The 15,051-nt window shown below is 39.4% G+C and overlaps 1 protein-coding gene across 4 annotated transcripts in view; it reads left to right on the top strand.

The window, feature by feature from the left end:
• The window catches only part of syne1b (spectrin repeat containing, nuclear envelope 1b), a 66,361-nt gene that overhangs the window by 28,862 nt on the left and 22,448 nt on the right, over positions 1–15,051 (top strand). For all 4 annotated transcript variants that reach the window (XM_060879578.1, XM_060879579.1, XM_060879576.1 and 1 more), the window contains 33 exons: positions 37–219; positions 387–530; positions 1,278–1,433; positions 1,896–2,060; positions 2,164–2,336; positions 2,511–2,664; positions 2,798–2,941; positions 3,028–3,192; positions 3,436–3,753; positions 3,855–4,010; positions 4,095–4,265; positions 4,375–4,701; positions 4,828–4,980; positions 5,089–5,256; positions 5,544–5,720; positions 6,394–6,540; positions 6,624–6,749; positions 6,833–7,009; positions 7,184–7,449; positions 7,545–9,705; positions 9,840–10,177; positions 10,602–10,746; positions 10,837–11,055; positions 11,197–11,465; positions 11,555–11,720; positions 11,878–12,033; positions 12,143–12,295; positions 12,398–12,580; positions 12,758–12,895; positions 13,014–13,199; positions 13,537–13,659; positions 14,087–14,269; positions 14,834–14,977. In XM_060879578.1, coding sequence (XP_060735561.1) covers positions 37–219; positions 387–530; positions 1,278–1,433; positions 1,896–2,060; positions 2,164–2,336; positions 2,511–2,664; positions 2,798–2,941; positions 3,028–3,192; positions 3,436–3,753; positions 3,855–4,010; positions 4,095–4,265; positions 4,375–4,701; positions 4,828–4,980; positions 5,089–5,256; positions 5,544–5,720; positions 6,394–6,540; positions 6,624–6,749; positions 6,833–7,009; positions 7,184–7,449; positions 7,545–9,705; positions 9,840–10,177; positions 10,602–10,746; positions 10,837–11,055; positions 11,197–11,465; positions 11,555–11,720; positions 11,878–12,033; positions 12,143–12,295; positions 12,398–12,580; positions 12,758–12,895; positions 13,014–13,199; positions 13,537–13,659; positions 14,087–14,269; positions 14,834–14,977 — 8,034 coding nt within the window. The remainder of the gene's footprint in view (positions 1–36; positions 220–386; positions 531–1,277; positions 1,434–1,895; positions 2,061–2,163; positions 2,337–2,510; positions 2,665–2,797; positions 2,942–3,027; positions 3,193–3,435; positions 3,754–3,854; positions 4,011–4,094; positions 4,266–4,374; positions 4,702–4,827; positions 4,981–5,088; positions 5,257–5,543; positions 5,721–6,393; positions 6,541–6,623; positions 6,750–6,832; positions 7,010–7,183; positions 7,450–7,544; positions 9,706–9,839; positions 10,178–10,601; positions 10,747–10,836; positions 11,056–11,196; positions 11,466–11,554; positions 11,721–11,877; positions 12,034–12,142; positions 12,296–12,397; positions 12,581–12,757; positions 12,896–13,013; positions 13,200–13,536; positions 13,660–14,086; positions 14,270–14,833; positions 14,978–15,051) is intronic.

Raw genomic sequence — 15,051 nt, 5'->3', positions numbered from 1 at the left:
AATTACCAGTAATGAATTTGTTGTGGTGATTTGCAGGACTTCCTGAGTGACAGAGAACAGGGGCATGGTAAGCTAAATGCACTGGCTGCTAGCGGGGACTTGCTGACCAGCATAGCCCCTAAAGAGCGTGTGAATGCAGTCCGAGCCAAAGTGAGCAGTGCCAGAGAAGATTGGAAGATGCTTATGACAAACCTGCACCAGAGAGAAACTGCTTTACAAGTAGAGTTCCTTAAATGTTCCTTACAACTAATTCTAAAATCATAATAATCAAAATCAAAATGTTTTGACAATAAAAAATGCATACAGTAACATAAAATATATGTTATAACAGGTTCAGTTAAATCTATTAAATAACTCATAACTAAGTACTGTGTGATTTGTGACAGAACCTGCAAGCACAGATGAGAGACTTCGAGTCCAGCATAGAGCCACTGCATGACTGGCTGAACCAGACAGAGGTGAAAGTGCAGGAAAGCAGTAGTCGTCTGCATGATCTCCCAGCCAAGAGACACGAGCTTCAGAAACTCCAGGTACAGTATACCAGGTTGTATGTTCAGCTGCCATCACATCACAAATTCAAAGATAGCAAGACATCTGTCACTGGTGAACATGATCAATGCTCCCCATCCTCCTAATTTTAAGTCATTTTTACATTTACTCAGCATTTGTTCATTTGCATCTGCATCATATTTTTGCAAGCTTTATATTCATCCAACTTTTGCTTTTATTTTATGTAAAGCATGTTTTAAGTTCTGACCATGCTATAAGCTAGCAGTAGCATTTTTATTAGATTTCATATATTTTACTGTTACTTATTGTAAGCAGTATGTAGGTATTGTCCATTTCATCAACTGATCCAAATCATTTTGCATGCTTAAATTCAATAGGTTATAAATAAATATTTTTTTTCCTTTACAGTCCATTTTATTCAATACACATTATATTGTAAAGAAAAAACCTCTGGTTTATTGTAAATGCTGGCTTTTATAATTTATAATCTATAAGCAAATATATAGCTACTAATTTTACAGATAGACTGGGTCTCTTTCATAGCTCATGCAACATAAAAACACCACCTTTAATTTGCTTAGCCTCAGCTTTGCATCATGCTTTATATCATTGCCTTCTCTTTGTCAGTTTGGTTCAATGTTTGTCTACATCAGTCTCTTCAGCCTGCTTCCATTTAACCATCGTAACACTTCAGTCATACTAATGAAGGTAAACAGTGCTTGTGTCCTAAGCTGCATGCTTGTGCTAATGTGCCTGTGCGTTCACAGTCTGTGCTTGAGGAGTTGGCTTCTCAGGAGGCTCAGCTGAGCAGACTGAGAGAAAAGGCCAAGCAGCTTTGGGACAGACACATGGCCGGCAAGGGTTTTGTGCATCGCGTTTCGCAACTCTCTGCTCAATACCTAGCTTTAAGCAACCAGACTAAGGTAATGTCTGCCTGCCTACTACCAGTCTGACCTCACCGCTTTATGGCAGGATAGACTGTTATACTGTGTCCAAAAGGAAGAATCTCAAGTTGAGATTGAATATGTGTAGGCATGTGCAGACAGTAATGGCAGATAGTAAAGATTTCAGTTTGTACACCTTAAATATAATAAAATTCTTATTACTGATTACGGTTACAATTCTGTCATTCATAGGATTCTCTTTCTCTTACGAATGCTCTTGTGCATGAATAGGGTGAAGCAAACATGGATCACTAAAAACTAATTAACAAAGACAACTCACAGTGATTAACTATACAGATCAATATGTTAACATCATGATCGCTTATCACATTTAACATTTTTAAGATAAATGGAAAATGTTTAACAGCCAAATAAATTATTACTAACCTGCATTATGTGATTGTTGATTTATGTGATTTTTACTGTAATATGCTGTACTAGGAAAAAGCATCCAGAATTGAGAGGATTGTGTCCGAGCACCAGCTATTCTCTCAGGGTCTGAAGGAGCTGCAGAACTGGGTGGCAGATACCAGTCATATGCTTCAAACCTACTGCACACCGACAGCAGATAAGAATGTTCTGGACAGCAGGATGATCAAACTTGAGGTGCACTAATAAAAGTTAAAATTATCATATGTTTGGCATTAGCATATTTAGGATTGCTTGCTATAATTTCTTATACACTGACTAATGATTTTGGTGTTGTCAGGCCCTGCTTTCAGCTCGCCAGGAAAAGGAGATCCAGCTGAAAATGTTAGTCACTAGGGGTGAGTCTGTGCGGAGAAACACATCATCCGAGGGGGTTCCTCTTGTCTGCAAACAGATTGATGACCTAAAAGATTCATGGGACAGCCTGCTTTCTGCAGCCATTCAGTGCAAGAGGTAGGTCTGTTGTTCTCTCTTTTAATCAGCCTAATAAATGACTAACCAGAGAATTTTCATCCTTTTAACAATAGAATAATTCAAGAGAAATAAGGGCTTCACTATACAGCTGAAGTGTATTTTAAGTCATTTTAAGAGAATGTTGATGAAGGTAACTTGTTTGTGACCCCACAGCCAGCTGGAGGGAGCTCTCTCACAGTGGACCAGTTATCAGGAGGATGTGCATCAGTTTGTGAGCTGGATTGACAGTGTAGAAGAAAGCCTCAATTCCACAGACAAGCAGTGCTCTGAGATGAGGGATAAAGCTGCCAATCTGGGCAAGGTCAAGGTATTGTCATTATGCCAATGCACAATGAACATATGATTTCTGAAATAAATCAGAAAATAAATATTCAATAGGTTTCAGCGATTGGAACCATTTTTGGGTCCACTATACGTATATAATTCTGACTTCGTTTTAGTTGCTGTATGAGGAAGTTCTGAGCCACAGCTCTGTACTGGACACCATCTCTGTGAAAGGCTCCAATATGGCTGAGCACTATGTTACCCAGTTGGAGATTCAAGACTTGCAAGAGCGGTACAAGAGCGTTAAAGAGAAGGCCCAGGTACATTACTAAGCACAGCTCTCAAATAAAAAATATAAGTGCATGGTAAATTATTAACAAGAAGGCATTGTGTTCTCTTTATTGAGGTGGCGGTGGGAAAGGCTGAGGAGCTGTTGATAGCTCATCAAGAGTACCAGAACAACCTGCATGAGTTTAATAACTGGCTGGAGCAGCAAGAGGAAAAACTGAGTTGCTACACCCAGCTAGAGGGAGATGTAGATACCCTGGAGGAAACTCTACACAAACTTCAAGTGAGAACCCAAAAGCATGACATATCTCATTAATTGGCACACATAATGGTACATTAATAGCACCACTTTTAATAATGACTTTATTAAGTAATTAAATGCATAGTCAGATATTTAGCATCGGTGATATATTTTATAAGGTTTTTTGGCAGACATCATATACTGCATGACAAAAACCCAGACAACTGCATTACTGTATTAGAATCCCTTACAGATTATAAATCTGATATGCTTCACCATCTATAGGACCTACAGGTGCATTGTACACAGGGACAAGCTCTGGTAAACACAGTGCTTGTAAGTAGAGAGCAGGTTATCCCATGGGGAATACCCCAGTTAGAGGATCGCACCCTGGAGACAGTGCAGCAGGAGTGGGGATCTTACCAGGCTCGACTGATTGAAACAAGATCTCAGCTGAACAGTGCCATAGCCAAGCTACGCCAGATGGAGCAGAAGTTCCAGCACCTTGATACCTGGTTAAAGGGAATGGAGAATAAAGGGCAGCTGCGCAGTTGCAGGCGTTCTAATAAAGCCACCAAGGAGGCCCAACTAGAGTTGCTGAAGGTCTGTGAAGACACTGCCTTTTAATGATACTGTTGGTTTTGAGCCTTATGTCAAATGTTTATTTTGTCTACATTTTGCCTTGTATTCATTGTGTTGTACAGGGATGGCATGAGGAGGTCCTGGTGTACCAGGAGGAAATAGAAGGTTTAAGTACCCTGGCCCAGCAGGTCTTAGAAGAAACACACATTAGCAGTCGTGTCAGTACTAGGGCTACACAGCTTACCTCACGTTACCATGCCCTGCTATTGCATCTGCATGTAAGATATATGCATCCACATGTTTGAATATACACATACAATACACACAATATAGTATATCTGGCTTTTATTTTTGTCATGTAGGAGACAATCAAACAACTGAAGGCAGAGGTGTCTGGCATTGAAGAAGCCAATAGCATCTTTAATACTTTTTCTGACTGGCTGAGCACAGCACAGAAGAACTTTAGCAGTGTGGCCATTAGCATTGATGTTATTGATTGTGTTGCCATGGAGAGGAAAATGAAAAAACTGGAGGTACAGAAAAAAGATTTTTTCATCCTGTGTTGGTTTGCAGATAAGAGAGATTTCTGGCTTTCAATGTACATATTCTTAATAATCTCAACACTCCATTCTGATGAATCAGGCTCTGCAGGGTGACATGGAGCTAGGGCATACTTTCCTGAAGACTATGCGGGAGAAGACAGAGCGAGCAATGGCATTTCTGGAGGAGTCAGAAGCGGATCAGCTGAAAAAGGAAATAAATGATTGTCTTTCTCAGCTGGAAGGGTTAACAGGAGCTCTGCGGTTTGAGCTCACTGCTCAGGAGAAGTGTATTCAGCTATCTAAAGACTTTCTAGACAAGTATAAGGCACAGACACAGTGGCTTAATGAGATTAAGTCCCTCCTTGTCTCCTCTGTGGAACTTAAAGCTGAACTTTACCAAAAAAAGGCCCAGTTAGCCAAGTACAAAGTGAGTTTATTTGTACTTATTATACAATATGTACATTTTGCATTCAACCTCTAGACTAGGATTTCAAAATTGATTGAGAAACACCAACAACCCTATCTTCATTTATGTATTTTGATTTCCCAATAGACAATCCAACAAACTATGCAAGCTCATGAGTCATCTGTGAAGTCTGTCATTGAAAAAGGAGAAGCTCTGCTTGAAATTGTACATGATCCCAAGATTAGAGCGAATATGACCAAGCTGCAAAATGATTATCAGGATCTATGCAACAAAGCCAAGGTATTACCCGGAGAAGGCCTAAATGTCTGCACTTCAGATGTTTCTAAGATAAACATAAAAAAGTGTTCCAAATGCTAAAGAGTGCTGTGGATGTTGTGTTGTTTCCAGGCCAATGTGAAGATATTGGCAGAAGCAGTGAAAGAGCATGAAGACTATAATAGTGAACTACAAGAAGTGGAGAAATGGCTGCTACAGATGTCGGGTAGACTGGTAACCTCTGATTCTATGCAAAGTGACAATCTAGAGACAGCCACACAGCAGCTGGCACGACATAAGGTAGGTATATTTTTATATTGTGATTGCAAATATTTGTTGTTCATAAATACTGGGTTAAATGTATAACCCTCAGCATGAGTTTGATAACAATTTTATGCTGCACAACAATTTACAGTTATGCACTTAAATGTAACTCAGATACTAAGTTACTAGTGAGTACTAGTAAATACATAAGTAAATACTAGCGTATTTTAAATGTATAGTTTAAACTTTAAGTTATAGTTAAAGTTTTACTTCGCTGCCAGTTTTCTCTGCTGTATAAAGAAACATACAATATTTATTTCCAGGCCATAATGGAGGAGATAGCTAGCTTTGAAGAGTGTTTGACAAGTCTGAAGGCGAAAGGAGATGGTCTTGTCAGTCATTGTTCAGAACAAGTTCAGGCCAAGCTCAGCCAGCAGATCCAGGCTCACCAGCAAGGAACCAAAGATAGCTATTCAGCTATCTGCAGCACAGCACAGCGGGTTAGTATCGCTATCTCTTCTGCGTTTTACACTAGAGATGCACCTACCGCTTTGCCTCAGTGTTCATTAGGTATAACTCATTGCTCAAGGTTTATAGAATATTAACTTAAATAACTGAAATTATTTCAATAAATCTTTTTAAATTTCACCCCAATCATATTCACAGATGTCCCTTTTCCAGTGTTGTAGCAAAATCTTAATACACGGACAAATTATTCCCCTTCATGTGTGCATGCTCATCACATAGTTTAATACAGCTGTTCTTCAATCGATTTTTACATACAGCTAGCTCCAAGAATGTGTATGGAAGTGTCATTTAAACTTAAATATATAAGCAAAGACTGAAGTAGTTTGGATAAAGGATAAAGAAAACGCATGGCAGATCCATTCATTTTGGAAACTGGGAATTAATCGGCATTAGGAATAAAGCTGACAAATCTGCCAAAGCAAAACTGTTGAGTGAATACTGTATATGCTGGTCCACAAAGATGCAGGACTAGTGTGCTGTAGGCAGTGCTTATTAGTGCAGACGGTGATCGGTGATTTTTTTCCTCTATTTGTGATAGAGGCAGTGATACTAAAAAATAAAGGTTTCTAAAAAGCATGTATTATTTTTATTTATCAGTATACATGTACAAACCTTTCTATAAACACTAAGCATGTACCACATCAGGTGTATCAGAGTCTTGATCGTGAACTACAGAAGCATGTTAGTCACCAGGACACTCTGCAGCAGTGTGAAACTTGGCTCACCACTGTCGAAGAGGAAATACAGCTACATTCACAAACACCCTTCGGCCTTCAAGAGTCATTAAAACAGGTTAGTGATAGACCAAACAGACTGTGCATGTCAGACTGCTCTTTTATTAAAAGCTTAATTTTTATTTATACAATTTTTTGCAGGTGAAGCACTTAAGGGCTCTTCAGGAGCAGGCCAGCACCTATCTTGATCTAGTTCGCTCAGTGTGTGATTTATCTGTTGAAGCAGTAAGAGCCACAGCTACTAAGATCCAGCAGACCAAAACCATGGTGAGTTTGGTAACTTAATAGCACTTTTATAATTATCTCATGTTGCTGCTGCTATTATGATGTCTTTTACTGCAATGCCATAGTTTGAAGAGAGGATAAGCAGAGCTCAACAACTATCAGACAGCTGGAGGGAAATTAAGGAACAGAAGCAGGAGCTTTCTACACTATTCCAGGATTTGGAACAGCAACTGCACAGTCTCTCTAGGAGACCTGCTGAACTGGAGCCTAAGATCGCTTTGAACATGCTGGATCAAGCCAAAGTAGGAACTGCAATATTTATGAATCTGACATTCTGCCTCTTAGACATTGCTTAAATTGAAATCCAGTGTCCTTGAGTATAAAGCCAAAACCATCAAACTTATGTTACTGACAAATTACCTCCAAACTGGGGTTTATATTTTGAATTTACCTCACATCATTAACCTGTTTTTTAGGAATTTGTTGAGCAGCTGCACGGCAGACAGTGTACACTGACTAAGATGACAGAAAATGTGAGTAAGCTTACAGAAGGCAGGTCTTCTCCAGAACATACTGAGCTTAATCGCCTGAGTCATGCATGGCTAGAGTTATGTCATGAAGCCAATAAGCTTCAAACCCAGAGGGAAGAGGATCTGCTGCGGACAAGAGAGTACCATGACTGCATCAGTGCTTTGGAAGTTCTATTTGAGCAGGTTTCCAAGGAGTGGGACAACCTAGCCAGGTAGACTCTAAAAACATTGTTTGGTTGATTAGTGATGCTCAGTATTAAATATCGCATATTACAACATTATATTCTCTTTTCCCTAAATGTTTTAGAACCGAAGCTGAAAGCTCATCTGAACATCTAGAGGCTCTCCGCAAACTCTCTGTTGTCCTCAAAGAAAAAAAGAGCCTGCTTGAGGATCTTAAAGACCAGAAGCAGAAAGTAATGTATCACTTAAATCTGGATGATAAAGAGCTGGTAAAAGAACAGATCAGCCACTTTGAGCAGCGATGGGCCCATCTAGAGAGTCTCATTGACAGAAAGATTCAGGACTCTATTCTAACACTTGAGGATATGACTCAGGTTGAAGCTCGATTGAAAGAGGCAAGAGAGTGGGCTGAGGAACAGAAGCCTGCTTTATCTGAGGCTATGAAAATGAGTCCACCACCAGAGGTGGCACAGAGCTTCCTGTTTGATCACCTTAGCATTTGCAGTGAGCTTGAAGCAAAGCAGCTACTGCTGGCCCAAGCTATGAGTGATTCAGACAGGGTTTTAGCACACCTAGGCTTGAATGAAAGACAGCGATTGCAGCAACTTATCTCAGAGACCCAGGCTGAGGTAGAATCATTGAGCATTAAAGTGGCCCAGAGAAGGAAAAACCTCAGTAAGGCTTTTACAGAGAGGACCCAGTTCCTGCTTGCGGTAAGTCATGCTATTACCTGGGTTCAACAAAATGAAAAGAAAGCACATTCTGATGATTACATTGCCCTTTTACCAGATGATTTAAATAAGCAGGTAAGAACCTGCAGGAATATCCAGAGCAGCCTGAGAGCTTACCAAAGTGAGCTAACTTCCTTATGGTCCCAAGGCAGAGATCTGATGAAAGATACCACTGAGGATGAGAAGTCTGAGATGCTAATTAAGCTACAAGAGTTGCAGAATAGCTTTGAGGTAGCTTTGCAAAAGTGTAATCTAAGACTACAAGAACTAGAGAAGGTACTGGTAACTAGAAAATACTTCAAGGCAGATCTAGAGAAGACATGCCAGTGGTTGAAACAAGCAGATATTGTGACATTTCCTGAAATAAACCTAATGAATGGAGATGTAGAACTAAAGACACAGCTTACAAAATACCACCAAATATTGGATCAAGCACCAGAATATGAAAATCTTCTTCTTATTGTCCAAAGAGCAGGTCAAGACATATTGCCCACCCTCAATGAGGTTGACCACTGTTACTTAGATGAGAAACTTAATGGTCTTCCACAACAATATAACAACATCTTAGCACTAACAAAAGAAAAACAGGAGAAAATACAGCAAGCAATTCTTGCACGCCAGGAGTATTGCTCTTTCATTGATGTAACGCACAAAGCACTGAAAGAGCTTGAGGAACAGTTCCATAATCTTGGTACTCAGCCTGTTGGTTTGCAGACAGAGCAGGTCATCATTTTACAGCGTGATTATAAAGCATTGCTTGAGGAGTTGACAAATCTTGGCCAGGCTGTTTGTGAGCTTAACCAGAAAAAAGAGGGCTTTCGCAGCACTGGTCAGCCATGGCAGCCTGAGGAAATGACTCAACTGGTCAGCCTTTATAATGGCCTAAAGAGGTTAATAGAACAGAAGGTAGAACACCTTGATGACACTTTGGAGTCTTTTGAGGATCACCAAGCCATGGCCATGCAGGTTGACTCTGAGTTGAAAGCCACAAAAGAGAAGCTTGTCAAAGTGAATGCTCAGACCCAGTCAGCTGAAGAGAGACTCCAAAATTATCATGCCCTTGCTGCCAGTCTACAGGGAGCCAGCTCTCATCTATCCCGACTCATGGAGCAGATAGGAAACCTTGCGTCTCACATGGACTCAGCTGCCCATGAGGCCTCTAAGCAGCGGGTGATATCCTGGCAGGAGGAACTTCAGTCTCTGCAGTCAGCTGTTGGAGAGCTGATAGTAGAGTGTGAGAACAGATTTGTGCAGAGTAAAGACTTCGAAACTGAAGTAAAGCGAACTTTGACTTGGCTGCAACAAGTGAGAGATGAGCTGGGATGTGCTGTCGTTGTGGATGTGAAGGTGGAAAAGGTCCAGGAGGAGATCAGGAAGCAGCAGATCATGCAGGAGGAGGTGCAGTCTCGGCTCAGGATTGTGGCTGCACTGAGCACTAGGGAAAAACAGAGGTACACCAGTGCTAATGAACTTGTTCCAGCTCATGTGGATTCTAGTCTGCAAGAAATGGCAAAACTGGAAGCTGATGTTCAACAAGCTCTCAGCTATAAGCAGGCAAGTCAAAGATCATTTTAACTGTTATAGCTACTAAATCCAGTGTTGGACGTACCATACTTAATTAATTATTGTATAATTATTGTATTATAACAATTCTATTAATCTTTTTTATTTATTAATTTTATATTCAGATTACTCTAGAACAAGCACTGGCCTTGTCTCAAAAGTACCATTCACGGATGCAAGCAGCATGTGAGTGGCTTGAAGATGCTGTAGGATTTTTGCAGCAGGCCAGTCTGGGAGTGGATGTGGAGAACTATGAAGAGTGTCTTCGGCAACAGGAGGATATCATGGCAACTGAGCAGGACTTCCTCAGTGTGCTTCAGGAACTTGAGGCACTCCCACCTCAATTGGAAAACCTTGTGAATAACACAGCAAAAGAACAGCTGCGCCTCAGTGTGGAGTCTGCTCAGCAAAGAGGTTTAGAAGTGAGAGATCAACTTCAGTGTCATCAGGATGTTTTAAACAGGTACAATACATTAACTCTAAAGAAATGTTTTTTGCCAGATTGGTAAACTATTTTTCTCTGATGTCAAGCCTTTTCTTTGCTTCATTTGGGAATACAAATATACCTATTGGGCCAGCTAAAACCAGTGTGTGCCAATGAATTAATTGTACAGTATATAATGTATATTTCAAAAGTATTTCAAAAGAAATTGAACTTCAGATTAAAATACATTAAGCTGCATTATGAAAGCAAATATTAGATTTCTTGAAACATTAGCAACTGTACCAAGGTAGCTTACAACATCAGTAGGGGCAGTAACGAGCCATATATCAGTATGATTTAGATTTTTAAAGAGAGTATAATATATATACACCTATTAGGTGTGTAAGAGTGATGTAGATGATGTACATGTACATTAAATATTTATTACATATGCTATTGTCAGCTGTGGGGAGCAATGGAAATCATATCAAGAGGCTCGACAGACAGTCATTGATCTCTTGAATGAGGCAGAGAAGAAGCTGACTGAGTTCTCCACAGCCAAGGCAGAAACTATTCAGGAGGCAGAAGAGAAACTCAAGAGTCATAAGGTAGACACAACCTGGTGAAATAAATTTGTATTCTAAAAATAATGTATGTTTTTAATTTGCCTTTGACAAGTCCTTTTTTTTGTTCTACAGTCACTTGTGTCCATGGTAAATGGATTCCAGGAGAAGCTTACAAGTTTGGAGGAACAAGCATCTCAGTTGGAGTTGATTGGCAGTGATACCAGCAAAGCCACCATTAGCCGCTCTATGACCACAGTATGGCAGCGTTGGACTAGACTCCGAAGCATGGCTCGAGGTCAGGAGAGGGTGCTAGAGGACACAGCTCATGAGTGGAGAACTTTCAGGGAGAAGGTGATCATTTATATGCAGAAAACAGAAACATAATGTAATGAATAATGCATATGTACAAAATAATGGCTGTTTTGCTTTGTGTTTGTTGTTGTGTTATAACTAATTACAAGTTACATTGAAATTTTACCGTTATTGTTTCAGATTATTAAAGTAAGGGCTATAGCAGAAGAGCTAAAGGGTCGTGTTCCTGAATGTTCTGTTGAAAAAGCCTCTAAAGCCACACTTCAGTCACTTCAAGAGCAGCATGAGCTGGTCACTCAGGACCTGGAGCGGGAAATGTCCTCCCTCACACTCCTGCGGCAGTACGCCCTCAGCCTTTTGCATGATGTGGAAGTCTCAGTCCCAAACACTGATCTTGACCAGCTGCCAAGTCTGAAGGAGATTAAAGCAGTGCAAGATCAGTTTGAGTGGTAGTTATTTAACAATTGATTTAAATATTCATTTAGTGGACAATTTATAAAGTAGCTAGCTAATGCTAACTTTTTGTTTTCCCTGCCAGTCTCTTACAGAAGTCTAAAACAGGTAGAGCACATGTCCAGCAGGAACTAAAAGATAGAGAGGAAGTTGAAAGAGGGCTAAGCTTGGTGAAAAGCTGGATTCAGGATTCTAGAGAGCTTTTGCTAAATCCCACTACTGATATGGACATTTTCACACAAGAGCTAGAGGTGACATATCAGGCACACGTTTCACATTGCACATTTTTTGTGACACATCATGGATGTGTATAATTACACATATAATTATACACGTATAATTATTCTATTTTAGCTTTTTTAAAAACAGAAAAACATGTACAGAATGGAACCTTTCCTCTTTTCATAGGCAATACATGGGGAGCTGATAGCCCATCGTCAGAATGTGGATAAAATTGCAGAACAGCAACAGAGCAAATACCTTGACTTGTACACTATCTTGCCATCAGAGATCTCTATGCAGTTGGCAGAGGTTGCTTTGGCCCTAGGCTCAATTGAAGATCAGGTTCATAAACAGTTTGTATTACTTGAATATTTCAGTATAGTTTGAACAGCTGTTTCATTTACTTCACCAATGTGTAAGATTTGTGAACTGTTTCTAATTATTGTTTAAGGTCCAATCCAAGGAAAGAGACATTCAGAAGACTAGAGTTATCAAAGAGGAATTCAATACCAGGATTAATGACATTACGGAAAAATTGAAAAATATTTCAACAACACTCAAAGAAAAGACCACTGACATTGATCAAGCCAAAGAAGAAACTCAAGTAGGTTTAAATATTTGTGTCTGTCTTTATTTTTGCTACCAGCCTTGTTTAGCATGGTTGTCATGTGTTTTTCCTACTCATTTTTCTTAATGCTTTATATAGGGTTTCTGTGTTGAACTGGAGTACTGTGGTAGAACACTTGCTGAACTGATTGCTGCCGTACAGGACCTTGGTCGACGCCATCCACTTCTGTCCAAGCAACTAAGTGATAGTATTGCTAAGTTAGGAGAGATCCACCATCACACTCTCCGTTTAGCAGAGTACAGAACAGTCTGGCTAAAGAAGGTACTGATCAAAATTTTAAACTGTACAGCCATAAAATGCATTTTGTGTAAATGCATGAAGAAACTATATTTAAGGCAGTAAAGCTGTATATATAGTTCCCCATTTCTGTATCATTGTCCATAGGTAATGATTGTGTCATGTTAGATTATACATAATTTATGCATCTCTGTTCATCAGGCGGATGCACATGTAGATGAGTACAATGAGATGTTGGAGTTTATAGTGAAGTGGACAGATCGAGCTCGAAGCTTAGCTAAGACCAATATCATCTGGAACTCCTCCTCTCACTTACAGGAGCAGATCAGAATGTACCAGGTACACTACAATGCACAAGTATGGTGCATTTATACACACAAAAAACCCTTGTTTTGGTAGAAGGATATTTTTTATAATTTCATTATAACAAAGTATTGTATTGTCCCTGGTTCTGCAGTCTGTATTGCATGAATCAAAGGAGCTCCATGGTGATCTTGAAGCTATGCAGGAGAAGGTGGAACTGTTGTCTGAGTGTCTGCAAGCGGAGGCCATGGGCCAGCAGGTGGCTGAGCTGAGTCGCCACACAGAGGAACTGGAGCAGGCAATCAAGTCACGACTGCAAAGTCTACAGGAAGCTGCTATGGTACTGTAGTAGTGACTTGAATTTTTCAATACCTGCTACAATGATACATTTGCACATTGGGATCCTTTGCAAACATACATTAAAATGATTAGAATTAAAGGGGTTTGGTAAGGGCTTTCATTTTCTTACAATAAATTCAGTTCAATTAAAGGATGAATTTATACAATAGTTTTAGTTGTAGATTAAGCTAACTCTTTAGTTGACAGTATAGTCAGTAACTATTTAGTTGACGGTATATATTTCTGTCCCATTCTATAGAATATTTTTTTAATGACAGTGGTAACAGAATTGCAAAGTGTTTGAACTATATCAGCATACATTCAATTCTGTTCATCAGGACATGGAAAAGTTTGAGAGTGAGGTAAAAGCCTTGCATATGGCTCTGGAGCAGGTCCAAGCAACCCTCACCTCTCCTGAACTAGCCCGTGTGAGTCTCAAAGAACAGCTGACTCAGAGACAGGTAATATTTCTCATACAGCATCAAACGAATTGATCAGTCCAAATGTTTCACAATTTTCCATTCCAAATGTTGTCGATTATCCAGAACATGTTTGATGTCTGGTGTCGACTTTTTTAGCATTTGAGCTATGAGGGTAACATGGCTAACAAGTAATGGAAATTCAAATGTAATGTACTTTGTTCAAACCATATAATTAAGCACTGCTAAATTCTTGATATATGATTGTGTAAAGCTGGGTGTGTATATATTATGTATGACTATATGTGTAGCTGTTAAAGTCTTTATTTAAACAGGTTGAAATCTATTATTATTTACTAATCAGTTATCATCTTTCTGGTATATCTTTACCGTTAAACTTTACAAGCCTGAGATATTTGTGGGATATACTTTTGTATACTTATGTTTTCTCTTCTTGCAACTATTCTAGCATCTGTTGTCAGACATGGAGAGCTTTAAGCAACAGGTAGATGCAGTGCAGGCCTGTCAGAGTGCACTTCGTATGCCAGAGGAGGTGGTGAACAGCTTAACAATCTGTCGCACAGCTCTTAACCTGCAGCAGGAAGCCAGCCAGCTGCAGCACACTGCCATCCAACAGTGCAACATTCTTCAGGTATTGGATAATTCAGAGGAAATTTATGAACACTTCAGTTTGGCTGTTTATAAAAAATTTTAGATTTGTTTGTAGACCAAGAATTAGTATGCATTAAATTAGACTAAGAATTAGTTTGCATATTGCTAATGTGCTCCACTTTGTTATATTCGTATTTTTCATATTACCTACAGTGGCGGCATAATAAACATTTTATGAGTCAGTAGGATATAGTCAACTATAAGTCAGTAGGATATACTCAACTATATCAGAAAAAAGTAAGTAATTTTAGTACTGTAATTTTTGCAATTTTAGTACTGTAAACCTTTTCAGATTTAGATTAACATTAAATAGCCTTTAATTTAATATCAAACTTCATATAAATGCTGGCTTGATTATGTTCCTACTGCTTAACCTCTTTACACAGCTCACTTTGCATTTGTATAATATAGAGAATATACTGTAACAATTAAATAGAATAAAAATCATTTTTGGGGAAGTTCTACAGTACCTGTAAAAGAGAAGTATACAGGCCAGAATCCTGGCAGAATGCCATAATTATTAATTATTTTTTTTCTTTCTTAGGAGGCAGTGGTGCAGTATGAGCAGTATGAGCAAGAAGTACAGCATTTGCAGGGACTGATTGAGGATTCTCACCGAGTCATTCAAGACCGACCTGTTCCCACTAGCAATATCCAGGAGCTACAGAGCCAGATACGCCACCATGAGGTAAGCAGGTAGTAAAACAAACAGAAGAGCATGACATTTTGTACTCTGATCAACCAGAGCTTTTTCTTGTTTGG

Source organism: Tachysurus vachellii, chromosome 10, assembly GCF_030014155.1.
Source record: "Tachysurus vachellii isolate PV-2020 chromosome 10, HZAU_Pvac_v1, whole genome shotgun sequence".
Taxonomy (NCBI): Eukaryota; Metazoa; Chordata; class Actinopteri; order Siluriformes; family Bagridae; genus Tachysurus; species Tachysurus vachellii.
The sequence above is the reverse complement of the archived record's forward strand: the minus strand, read 5'-3'. Positions and strand labels throughout refer to the sequence as shown.